General features: G+C 37.4%; 1 protein-coding gene across 2 annotated transcripts in view; it reads left to right on the top strand.

Moving 5' to 3' along the window:
• The first annotated feature begins 5352 nt into the window (after window positions 1–5352).
• The window catches only part of erf (Ets2 repressor factor), a 52100-nt gene continuing 43829 nt past the window's right edge, over window positions 5353–13623 (top strand). Inside the window, exon 1 of one of the 2 annotated variants that reach the window (XM_005159364.5) lies at window positions 5353–5886. In XM_005159364.5, coding sequence (XP_005159421.1) covers window positions 5865–5886 — 22 coding nt within the window. In that variant the 5' untranslated portion in view covers window positions 5353–5864. The remainder of the gene's footprint in view (window positions 5887–13623) is intronic. The other variant, NM_001044927.1, reaches the window with a different exon arrangement.

The raw sequence follows: 13623 nt of genomic DNA, 5'->3' as shown, positions 1-13623 counted from the left end.
CACCCACAGACCTGCCACTCACTGGATATTTTCTCTGTTTTGGACCATTCTCTGTAAATCCTAGAGATAGTTGTGCGTGAAAATCGTAGTAGATCAGCAGTTTTTGAAATTCTCAGAACAGTGCGTCTGGCACCAACAACCATGCCACGTTAAAAGTCACTTAAATCACCTTTCTTTCCAGTTGTGATGCTCGGTTTGAACTGCATCAGATCATCTTGACCATGTCTACATGTTTAAATGCATTGAGTTGCAGCCATGCAAGTGGCTGATTAAAAATTTGTGTTATGGAGCAGTTGAACAGGTGTACCTAATAAAGTGGCCGTTAAGTGTGTGTGTGTGTGTGTGTGTGTGTGTGTGTGTGTGTGTGTGTGTGTGTATATATATATATATATATATATATATATATATATATATATGATAGCTGGAGAGAGAGAGAGATAGATAGATAGATAGATAGATAGATAGATAGATAGATAGATAGATAGATAGATAGATAGATAGATAGATAGATAGATAGATAGATAGATAGATAGATAGATAGATAGATTGATTAATGGAGTAATGCTGACTTTAAAATCACTTTTTGTTGACATTTTAAACGTAGTAAAGTACTCTGTTCAAAAGGTTTGATGTAAGGAAGATTTTTGTTTTTAAGTTTCTTATGCTTACAAATATTCTATAATTTTCCATTCATTAATGTCCATGACGAGGATTTATTTTAAGAAAAAAAATTGTGAGAAAGTTTTTGCAGTCAGTTTTGTGTAATCAAATGTGTCCTTGGTGAATACAAGTATATAAACTGAATACACCGAATGATTTGAGTGCATTTTACCTTGCTTGCCTTTATATGAGTTTGTGCACGTCAGTGTTAAGAATCAGGAACACGCAAAAGTTAAAGCGCTCTGTGCGTCTGAGAATACGGTGGAAAAAACAGCACATAAATTACCTCTTTCTTCTCCCTATGAATCCATTTTGGAGTAATCTTTATGACGTACTTACACTGCTATGTCCCTCCATCGCTTTGATATTCTTGGATTCCCAAAAAAGGGTTATTTCTGTAAGCGTACGGTTATGGTTTTCATTAAGTTTCAAGAATATGTGAATTGCCCATTAGTGCAGTACTAAAGAAGCACTGGAGTTCGCCCTGTACCACTTTGTGTGTTCCCAGGGCCCATTTGCTTCGAGTATGACTCCTCTTTTTCTCTCCATCCCGTTTTTTCCCCTCATCTCTGTCTCTCCCCCTCTTTTTCTCTCCTGCGCGTCTGTCTGTCATTCTGATTAGAGACGGCGGGGTCGTGCCACAAAGGAGAGGAGTGAAAGAAAACATCTCCAAACGAGGCCACAAACCAGATCTCTGTCTCTTTCTCCGTCTTGTTCGTTGCGACGCATTTGCTTACGCACCACCAAATGGCTGCGTTCAGTGTTTTACGCCTTCTTTAAATTAACATCAATTAGTAGACGTCATTTTTTCCTTTAATGTTAATTAGAGTCTAATTGAGGTGGAGCAGTGCATCATGGATAATGAAAGACAAATGTTGTTTATCATATATTTTACCATCAATTTCATTTAAAGATTAAACGTGAGGTTTTTTTTTGGTCCCCAGAGATGAAGTTTGCACACAAGACAAAGTCAAGGCCTGGCCTATGATCGTGTACTCGCAAGTAGCATTAACGCTGAACTGGTAATTTAGCACTTACGTGCAAATGCTTTACAAATGTCATCTACTACCCTTGAGTTTCCACTGACAACTGCTCCAGCTCTCAAAGCGAGAAAGGGAGGCGGTGGAGGAAAAGAATGAGAGATAAGGAAAAGAGAAGGCCACCTACAGACATTCGTTTCTCACTCCAGCCCACATTTAGCACTCTCAATAACAATTGCATTTTTCTGAGTAAACAACCTTGAAGAACATTCTGTCATGTTTGATCCATATGCTATGAGGCTGTGCGCACGAAATCACACATTTGATGGATCCATGCCCTTTTCTGCAAAAAAAGGTTATTGTTTAGTCTATATTTATCCTTTAGCTTATATTTATGGCTATTGAACAGATCTTCAACGCCAACTATTTTAGTTCCCTGCTCCTCTTCTACTTGAGTCATACTGGCATTAGCAGCTGTTTCAATGGGCTTACATACATAAATTGTCCACAATACCGAACCGTCAAAGCCAATCCGTGAATGCCGTTAACAGAGGGAGTTAACTGTGTGTCTGAAAATATAGTTTGATACTGGGCATGGGTGAGTATAAAATTTTGACGGTATGATAACCTTGGATAAAAATATCACGGTTTTAGAGTTTGAGGATGTTGTAATTACTGCCCTCTCTTTTTAATTGTCTGGGTGAAAAACAAAAACTTTTTCCCTTTTGAACACAATATATTTTATTTTGAGAAACATTTAAAATATTTTGGAGCAGTAAACTTGTCAGGCTAATTAATTCAAACGAATGATTGACTTCTGCTATCTTCATTAATTTCTAAAACACAAATTTCTTTACCATTTAAAACAGCATTTTTGGATATCCTTTTTGCTGTTGTCCTACAAAAGTAAAAAAAAAAAAAAGGTAAACAAAAAAATCTTACACATATATACCATAGGAACGTTTTAGCAGAAATTTTTGGCAGTTTTGAAACATTGACTTTTCCTAACCGCGGTATACCTTAAAATTAATTATCGTTCCATGCCGGGTTCGAGTCCCAGCTGGGTCAATTGGCATTTCTGTGCAGAGTTTGCATGTTCTCCCAGTGTTGGCATGGGTTTCCTTTGGGTGCTCTGGTATCCCCCAGAGTTGGCCCACACGAAATCTGCGCTTGCAGAAATCTGCAGATTTTTTAGCCGATCATTGAGTCTATTTATTTACTTGTGTAATTGTGTGTAAACTTAAATCTATTCAGTTTTTAAATGAATGTAAGTAATATTATTAACAAATATGAAAACATTCATATGATTTATTTACAATACAGTGTGTAAAGTAATATTTTCAGTCTTTTGGTAATTATATAATATATGAGAGACTTGCTTTATTTACCAATTAAGTGGATCTAATTAGATTTGCATTGTAAACATTAAATAAAAGTTAAAAATGAATCTTTTTTTTTATTCATATATTAAGTTGTTAGTTATGATACTCTTAAAATAATTCTGCATAAATTCGCAGATTTTTTTTTACAAAATTCTGCGCAGAAATAGCTAAAAATGTCCGCAGATTCTGTCTGGCCCTACCCCACAGTTCAAAGATAGGTGAATTAAATAAACTAAATTGGGCGTAGTGTATGAGTGTGTATGGGTGTTATGCATATGCTGGATAAGTTGGCAGTTCATTCCGCTGTGGCGACCCTTGATGAATAAAGTGACAAAGCCGAAGGAAAAGGAAGTGAACAAGCAAGAAAAAAAATATTTTTCTCAGTGTAGTTTTTAAAAATGTAGAATGAATACAAATACGTACAACACATTCTCACCTCAAAAGTTGTCTCATTTCTACAGGTAATTAAATCTATGCATTTTTGAGATATGTGAGATGAAAGTTGACCTCTCCAAGGTGGCAGGCTTTGTCAGATTGACAAATGTCAGATTTGTCAGATTGAGAAAAAATCCTACGTCTAATAGATGTCAGATTGACGTTGTGCCCGAGAGTCGTGGGATGTTGCATTTTGTTTGGAAATGAGAATCCTGTTGACATCAGAACTCATTGTCAGACTGACATTAGTGTCCAACATCCAACCTTAAATTAACCAAAAATCAACATCTAAAGATGTTGCGGCTTAATGTTGTGTGGCCATTACCAAAATGACGTCTATTAGATGTAGGATTTTAGTTGCCATACCTGACGAATAAATGTCATATTTGATGTCAATATGACGTTCCTTTATGGATGTTGGTCACTTTCCAATACAACCTTAAATATCAACGTCATTTCACGCTGTTATTGGATGTCATAATAATGTTGTGCTTAGACTCTGGATAGACATTTAATTTGGGTCACCTGACGTCACGACCTAAATGTAACCTAATATTTACGTCTGTATATAATGTTCATAGTACATCCATCTGTAAATATCACCATAGTTTTCTATAACTGCACTTTATAACTTATTCCTGTATCCTGCACTTGCTGCTATTGCACTGCTGGTTAGACCTAAACTGCATTTCGTTGCATTGTACTTGTACATGTGTAATGACAATAAAGTTGAATCTAATCTAATCTAATCTTATGATGTTGTGTGCCTGCTGGGATGTGTCAATGTGGCATCTACATATACATGCCTATGGTGACAGCTTCACACAATCATCTGATGGATCCATGCCTTTCTCTAACAAAAAGATTGTTGTTTCCCTTATAATAATTAACCAAGGGTTTTGTTATGATAAAGTATAACAACATTGTTTGTTGGAATATTGATTTCGCTGTTAACTCTGGTTAGTATTACTTGTTAAGACCATTTTGAGCGATGTAAACAAAAACAATGGTCCCAACGTATTTCCTGTATTACATTTTTTATTTCTGCAGCTTCCGAGAATCCAAAAAGACCCACATATTCAAAAATAATGTTATGATAGCTGTTATAACATGAAATTACGATTGATTTGCCTCTAGTTACAGTTATGAAATAGTTAGATAACAAGCAGGAAATGTTTATAGGCCAATAACATCATCACATTGAAATGGTCTACGTGGTCATATGATTGGTCAACTAAAAAAACGTTTTTATTTGATTATTCATTTGGGTAAAACTTACCGTCAATACCTAGAATGTTGGTTGTCTTTTTATTCTTTTAGCAACTTTTTAGACGTACAAATTCAACATTTTCATTGATGGAATAACTTACCTGCTTTTTTCCACACAATGAAAGTTGTCAAGCTAAAAAAGTTGCTACCTTCATGTTGCTAACTTCATCCCCGTTCACTGCAGTTCTTACAATCTGCTAAACTTCTCCAGACAAGTTTGAGTCCCACTGAGAAGAAAAAAAAAGGCATTTGAGTGAGGAACAACATGAGGATGACTAAACAATAACAGATTTCAATCTCTGTGTGAACTATTACTCACACAACAACTCTTAATACAAAGCTCATTATAGTGGTGTCAACTGTGAGGAACGTGAGACCACCGCTGACGACAGATTTTATTGGTTTTTCGGTCTGTTTCTGCGGGACAACATGTCATCGGCACCTCACGATGCTGGCCGGGATCGGACGGCGTTGGCGGTCTCCGCAGCAACGCCGCAGTGACGCGAGCCCGACACAAACGGCGAGTGGGCGTGGCTACGCGCGCGCTCCTCCCCTCCCTCCCCCGCTCAGCGTGGGCGGCCCCGTGTGGCTGGAAGAACGAAACACGACACCCCGAAAGAGGAGGAGGAGGAGGGGGCAGACGGGAGAGAGAGTTGCACGGAGTGAGTGGAAAAAGAAAAAGTCCGTGGAAAGAGAGGGAGAAAAGTGGATCGGGCATTTCAGCCTTCTCGTTTGTTTTGATTCAGTCTGCTTCGCCTCGTGTTTCAGCGTGAAGGCTCGAATATGCAACTTCGCAGCGTCTATGAAGTAATCAGGAGTTCAGCGCGGACACGGTGCTCCTCCATCGGCACGACGCGCTCCGATATCTGACCGTAAAAGAGCGAGTCTGTCCGGCCACAAGGCAACAACTAGCGTCCTCCACGTTGAGGAGGAAAAGCAAAACAGCTAAACTACAAACAAACCGGGGGAGGACGAGTGAAGGGGCTGGATTTGAGGAGGAAAAGTTTACAGAGGAGTTTTGTGTGTGTGCGTGCGCGATCCTGAACTCGCCGAGAGGAAGAAGTTAATTTCATCTCTCTTTCTCACTCACTCTTTCTCAGTTAGCACGACTGCTAACGAAGCGGCTATACTCTCCAACATGAAGACCCCGGGCGATACGGGTAAGTTTTGCCACACAACAACAACACCGCCACCAGATAGATATAAACCAACTTTAGATTTGCGTAACAAGTCAGCCACAAATCTACAAATAAGTTAGTTTTATGAGAGTTTGGAGATGTTTGTCGGTTTCACTCTCGAAATGCAGCCCGCTAACTCCCCACAGATTAGCTGATGTGTTTAAAATATTCATATGTTATGTACTTTTTAGCTAAAGAACCAAGTCACACACGAGTCTAAATGTTTAAAGCGATGCTTTAAAATGCTTGTGAATTTTAAAGTATGAACAACAAGGCTGCTACTTTAAGATAGTTTTTAATGAGTTTATATCATTTGTTTGTTTATGTGTAATCTTTAGCCATCACTTCGTTAGCTGTCATTAAGACTTCTTCACTTAACCGAAAAGTTCGTGTTTAGGGAACAAATACTCGATATTTGGAAGTTCATGAGTTTTCACAACTTTTGAACCGTCCTGACCTACACAGTGAAGGGTGTTTTATACATGTTTCACATGCTAAATGCGTGTATTACGCTTTCAGCTGTATTAATCTCTAGGGAAATGGAAAGGTGTTAAAGTGACTTTATAACCGCTTGTGTTGATCCAGTATGGCATCCACCATTTGCGAGCAACTTTCAGCCATTTGGCCCTGAGAAAGTGGCATCCCATCACAGCGCCTCTCTGTGTGTGCCTGAGGATTTTACACAAGACATTTCACATTTCAGCTGGCTTTGTGTTTACTCTCGAATTAAGTTAAGTTATAGGGTCCTTTTTTAAAGTGTGACAAGAGTGCCTGCCTTGTTTCCAAGTCCTACTTTTCTTTGTTTACTTTGTATGGAGGCTATAGTTTTCGGAGAAGCGACAAACATTTTTACTTGCTGTTTATTTGATAAGTAGAACATTTTTCTGTAACCTCATAGTTGTGAGTTAGGTGTTTACTTTCAGTTTTACAGTATGTAACTTTAATGTATGAAAGATAAAAGTTTTACAATTGAGTTTAACTAGATAAAGATGGTGTGTTTGTGCCAGTTTTTACACATTAATTTAAAGTAGGTTTGATATTCGCACATTCATTTAATGGCTCATCATATATTGTTTACTACGCTATGTGGAATATTGAGTGTGAATTAGCATGCAAGGATGACTTCAATATTAACACTATGTAATTGACTGTGAACAATGCTGTACTTTGATAGTCATTGACTGCTAATATGATTTCACTATTCAGAATTGGCAAGGAATACTTTTCTGAAATTATATTAAGCACAAAGTCTGAATGTGTGAATATAAAACCAACTTTACCTCAATTGTTTACACTAGCTATTCTCAATAGTTTTAAAGCACCTCTTGTTAATCTCAAAACTATACAATTAAATGAATTGTTGTAACTATTGTGTTTAGTGCTTCATACCATTGATTCATAGTAACGCTGTGAACATTCACATGGTTGTATGGAAAAATGCTGCCAGTTCATGTCAGTTCAGTCTCTGTTGGGTGTCTGAGCTCCACCAACGCTGAAGTCGTGGTCTTATGCATTAAACCATTAGCTAATTCTTCCATTCGTCCTCCCCCTCATTTGGTCTGCAGTATAAAGTAAGCCTTCTTATGGTATGGTAGAAGTTTTCCATGTTGTGTGTCGTGTCTGGGACGCAAGTCTGCGTTTTCGTGTAGGCGTGCAGAGGTGGGGTTCTGCACACACGCTTTACTCAAGTCAACTCCAAACAGAGTGGGATTTTAAACCGAGCAGACCTCACAAAACATTCAATCTTAGTCATTTTCATTGACCCATGGTATTCCATTAAGAGCACGTTGTGGGCAGCCTGTTGCTCAGGCATGTATATGCATTGTTTTTGTCATTCACCCAACTCTTTAGTCTAAGATTATACAGTATTTAAATAAACAGATAGTAGAAAACATTTCTGTAAACGGAAATGAGCTGTACTGTTAGTCTTTGTGGGATATCAAATTGTTCCTTTTAGGCTAGGTGTTCCCCGCCTAGGTCACTTAGGCTTTGTGTTGCAGTGATGAGATCTGCCCCTTTCTTTTGAATAGCTACTTTGCCACCCAAGGGATTAAAGAGTCACCTAAACCAGCAATTTTACCTGCCGGTTAATAGTATTGTCTTTGGATGAAGTCACTGTCTTGCTGCTTTGATCACACATTTGGGATTTTTAAAATTAATTTTGTAACATAAGTTTGTCCTGAAAAAGAAGTTTCATTTGTATTTAAGTCTGTGATGTGTTTTCAGTAGGGTTTATGCAAACGTATACATCATTGCATCAGTTGTTTGCACTTTGGCGCTCTGTTTGGCCGTCAACTCTTGCCCAGCTAAGCATGATATCTGTCTGTCTGCCTTGTAGGCCAAATAGTGGCCTATTTTCAGTGCCATTTTCCAATTGCGTTATTCATTATATCAACAGTTTGCCACATGTGGGTCTCACATCTGGAACCGGGCTCTCTGTTGTCTCTTCCAGCATATGAAGTTTAAGGGACCCACATGGGCAATTAGCCAGCGCTTGGGGAGGGTGGCGGTGGGTGCCATTATTTTTCAAAGGAGGGTCTGGGTCAGGGTGGGCTGAGCGTAGGTGTTGGTGTATAATTTCTTCTTCGCTGCAAGGTATGATTCACTGTTCCATTGGCAAGAATGTGTTCCTTTTTTTTTGCGAGAAGGAGCTATTTGGATTTGTTTGACTTTTTTTTTTTTTTTCCATTTTTGTAAGCATTAGTAGTATTAGTTGTAAGATGTGTAGAATTTAAAGTGGTAGTTCACACAAAAATAGCAGTTCTGTCATCATTTACTCACCCTCTTCTTGTTAAAAACCTGTTCCAGTTTTTTGTTTTGAACACAAAAGATGATATTTTGGAATAAATGGGAAACTGCTAACCTTTGACTTCATAGTATTGTACTACTCCAACGTAGTTTAGAATATCATAATTTTTGTCAGCAGATGAAAAAACCTCTTGAGGGTGAGTAAATGGAATTTTCATTCTAAATCATGGGGTTTTAAATGTTTGGGAATGAGACTCCTTGCAGAGAACTGTTCTTGATTTTCAAGTTAACATATCAGGTAATCGGTCTGGCCTACTAATATGATATAAACTGTCTCGAGTCACTCAGGAAGTGTGCACGTGATTGGTTGATGTGTTTTTTTTTAATGTGGCTCAGCAGATTGGCTGTGTTTCCTGGCTTGTGTTTTTTCCAGGAAACACCGTATATGACAAACATCAAACCAGCCACACCGACACATATATTACGCTTAGCCCTTCAGCAAAGTGCGTTAATTTACTTTCCGCCTCAATAATGTGCTTAGAATACTACGAGTATTACCCTAACCAAAGAGAAGTGTAGAGAATCAACTACCAGATGATTTGGAGCTTTCTCAACGCCATCTGCAGACCTTTGTTTTGCATCAGATAGACCCATGAGTTACTATTTTCCCATTTGAATAAAAGTAACTTTGGCAGAGCTTGAAGTTAGTTCAAATATATATATTTTTAATGCTTAAAATATAGACAGTATGATTTAGTAGGAAAGCTTTTCATGACTGCCTGTTGTTGTAGAACATCCTATTAGATTTGTCCCTGCAAAACTCAAAAAATGACTTTGTTCATTTTGAAAAATTGCTTTATTCAAACTGATTTGGGTCTGCCTGCGGACTGCAAGACAGAAGCGTAACTTGTCGTACATTAGAGGCATAACTTGGAAATTATGAAGACCCACATGTCAAAACTATGTTGTCGGCAAGATGGCGCTGTACATCAGTTATTAACATCTACTCCTACTCCACACCAAAACTCAAACATCACAGATAATAATGTTCACCTACCACAACCCTACACCCAACCATCATCGATATTAACGTCTATACCTTTCCCCAATCCTAAACCCAACTGTCATCGTTATTAATGTCTACACCTTCCCCAACTCTAAATCCAACCATCATCGTTAATAATGTCTACACCTTCCCCAAACCTAAACCCAAGCATCAGTTATTAACGTCTACACCTTCCCCAACTCTAAATCCAACCATCATAGTTATTAATGTCCAAACTTACCCAAACCCTAATCCTAACCATCACAGGTATTAATGTCTACACCTTCCCCAACTCTAAACCCAACCATCATAGTTCTTAATGTCTACACTTTCCCCATCCATAAATCCAACCATCACTTTTATTACCGTCTATACCTTCCTAAACCAAACCATCATATTTAATCTCTACACCTACCCCAACCCTTAACCCAACCATCATTTATTAACGTCTACACCTTCCCCAACCCTAAACCCAACCATCAAAGTTATTAATGTCTGCACCTTCCCCTAATTGGTTGTGGATACATTTGGAGAAAACTTTGGTGAAATGTTCTCTGTTAAGTCTTTCCACCATCTTGCCAACAACATCTCGTTGTGACATCTCGCATGGTTCAGTGGGATCTCGATAACTGCAAGTTACGCCTCTCTAACTTACTACAAGTTAGTCCCCTTCATGTTATGCCCGTATTGCAGTCTGCAGACAGATGCACTTGCTCAAACTACTTATTTAAAATGAGCTTACACTGTAAAAAAAAATCACACAATCCACACAATTCATACATGTTGTCCCAACACAAATCAATTAAGTTAACTTAAATTTAAGTGGATTGAACATGAAACAATTAAGTGCTCCCAAAAAAATCTAAAATATTGTGTTGTTTCTGCTTATTTTAAATACGTAGTTAAAACAAGCATTTTTAGTCTAAGCAACAGTTCTTGAAGTTTTTTTGGTCAACTTAATTGTTTTGAGTTCAATCCACTTAAATTTGTAAAATTAATAAATTAACTTAATTCCATCATGTTGTCCCGACATAAATCAATAGGTATTTTTTCAGTGAATCAAAAGACGGATCACTGACCTGAATAGTATGGCTCATCTTATTTCAAAAGGCTTTGGAAATATTTCTTCTTTTTATCTTTTAGTGTTTGCTTTCTTGTCTGAACTCTGAAGCCTTAGATCAGTAGCTGTTGTTGTTTTTGTCTTGTCATGAGCAATATGGTATGGTATGAAATGTAGCTCACAATATATACGACAACTTCTTTGTTTCTGTATAGTTCGCAGGTGGTGTAAGCTTCAGGTGGCCCTTTGTCATCTAACGGCACACCTTTCTTTAATCAGCGTTTCAGAATTCAGGTGCCGATGTATCGAATGGATCTTTGTGCCAAGCAGGTTGTTAACCGAGGTTTGAGCCCAAGCGACTTGTATAGTGTTGTGTCTAGTGGAGACCACGGTTTGGTGGGAACTCTGAGGTTTCGTCGAGACTGCGGCTGACAGTTTTTCCCCCTGTGTGTTTGTCTCTGTGCGTGTGGCTTTGGCTGTCCTTTTGGTGTGTGCGTGTGGTCACGCTCGTGTAACAATTTGTGAGTTTGCGATGTGTATACTTTCCCTGACATTTTCAAGAGCATTCCCCTTTGGAGTTTGTGCCCAGGCCCATGCGCAGCAAAGTTGTGAACTGTAAGGGAACATTCAGACATTTGTTTTTAAGTTTAAAAATAGCTGAAATGGCAGAACAAAGCCTAAAGTTAATTATTGCATTAGTTGTTTGGGAAAATTTGCTTTTGGCATCACAAAACAGAAAAAAGTTGTGTTTTATGTTATATTAAGTTCACTATTCAGTAGTTTTTTTATTTACTTTTTTATTTTATTTTTGTTTTTTAGAAACCAGTGAAGACAGCATAAGTCAATGATTCATTTGAATGATTTAGCCTAGCTTGTATACTGCTCCAAAATATTTCAAATGTTTCTAAATGCAAAGTATATTAATGTAATTTTTTTTCTTTTCTTTTTACCCAGGCATTTAAAAAGAAAATATTCTAGAGCAGTAATAACAACACCGTGAAACCGTGATATTTTTATCCAAGGTTATCATACTGTCAGAATCCTATACCGGTCGATGCCTAGTTGCTAAACCTAAAAGCATGTGAAAATGACCCATTTAATGACATGTTTTTACTCTAAACTCACTTCATCACTTAAGTCGGGTGTTTGAAATAAATTCATATGTGAGACGATACTATAGTCATGTGATGATTAGTCACGTTTAAATCAATGAAAACCATTAAATCTTGTTTATAAAACAACAACCGATATAGGGAGTTGTTGGCCGTTTCTCCTTCATGGGTGTTTGGAATTTCCACACGAGAGTGCCATCTGGGTTTTGAAGGAGATTTACTACTAATCACAGAACAATGTTTTCCTGACAATGTTGATGGCGATCGCAGCTTTCGATTACTCCTGATTTTGATTTATCATCACTATTTATTCATTTTCCTTCGGCTTAGTCTCTTTTTCAGAGGTTGCCACTGTGTAATGAACCGCCAACTATTCCAACATATGTTTTTCATAGCGAATGCCCTTCCAGCCGCAACACAGTATGCCCACCAGCGATATGTATTGCGATATAAATACAATTTCACCAAATGAATTCTATATGGTAAAATTTATCTTTTAATAATAGTTTTCTCTGAGCGTCTTTGTAAGACCAAATAAACAATCTCCACAAGCATGAAAAAAATACAATAAAGAAAAAAATATAAATGAGATAAACCTTTAATTATTGTTATCCAAGGAGTCTAACAGTATTTAGGTGCAGTAATTGAATAACAAATGTAAAATAGTACCGCATAGTCTTTGTTGTATAAATAATTCAAATAATAAATAATTACGGTTACAGTTGGTGAAATTCCTAAGCCTGAATGCTTTAAAAATCCTTATACAGGCACACCCCTTAAAAATGCATGGAAATGAGGAATTAATATACAGACTTAATATTACATATCCTGTGATGGGACTATTGTAAATGCTCACATTGCAATATCGATGCTGAAACGATATATTGTGGAGCCCTTATATATATATATATATATATATATATATATATATATATGTGTGTGTGTGTATATAAATGTGTGTGTGTGTGTGTGTGTGTGTGTGTGTGTGTGTGTGTGTGTGTGTGTGTGTGTGTGTGTGTGTGTGTGTATATACAGTATATATATACACACACACACACACACACACACACACACGTCATATTGTTCTTTTTTAGCTGTTCGACATTTTGCACTGTAAAATTTAACATGCCATATAGATCCATGTTTTTGTTTTTTACTTTGATGACTTCTGTTGTTTTAAGCTTCTTATTCCATCAGGTTTCCATTGTTTATATTGCATCAAGTTAAAAAGTTTTATATTGCAAAAGTTAAAAGTGCTTTTAATTATCGTTGTGTAATGCTAATTTATTTAGTTTTTATTTTCTATACTCATTAGTTCCTAATGCACATGTATTTGTTGGAATAATTAATTCAAAACCTTTTTTGTTTGATTACTTTATTGATTTTATTTCATTTTATTTCTTCACAGCTTGTAGTGAAGTGCAAGCAGTTGCCTTTTATAAGGGAAAACACTCCAAGTAGTTTCTTTTCTCCCTTGTAGCTTCCCCAATCTAGCTGGTGCCCTGCTCGAGTTCCCATGAACTAATCTTTTCATGCGTCCTCTATAGATTCTGTTCAGAAGTTCTAGATTCTGTTATTTTTGTAACCCATAAATCACAATGATTTTGTGACAATGGCGAAGCCCTTTCCCGTAATATGGTTGTAATGAAGACAAGAAGTCACGGGTGAAGTGAGTGTTTTGTGCGTATGTGTGTGCAGCACATAGTTTATTAGTGGGGCCCAGACCCCCCACATTCCACTTTAATGGCTGCTGT

This window comes from Danio rerio, chromosome 19 (genome assembly GCF_049306965.1).
Source record: "Danio rerio strain Tuebingen ecotype United States chromosome 19, GRCz12tu, whole genome shotgun sequence".
NCBI lineage: Eukaryota > Metazoa > Chordata > Actinopteri > Cypriniformes > Danionidae > Danio > Danio rerio.
This window is presented reverse-complemented; position numbering and strand designations above follow the sequence as displayed.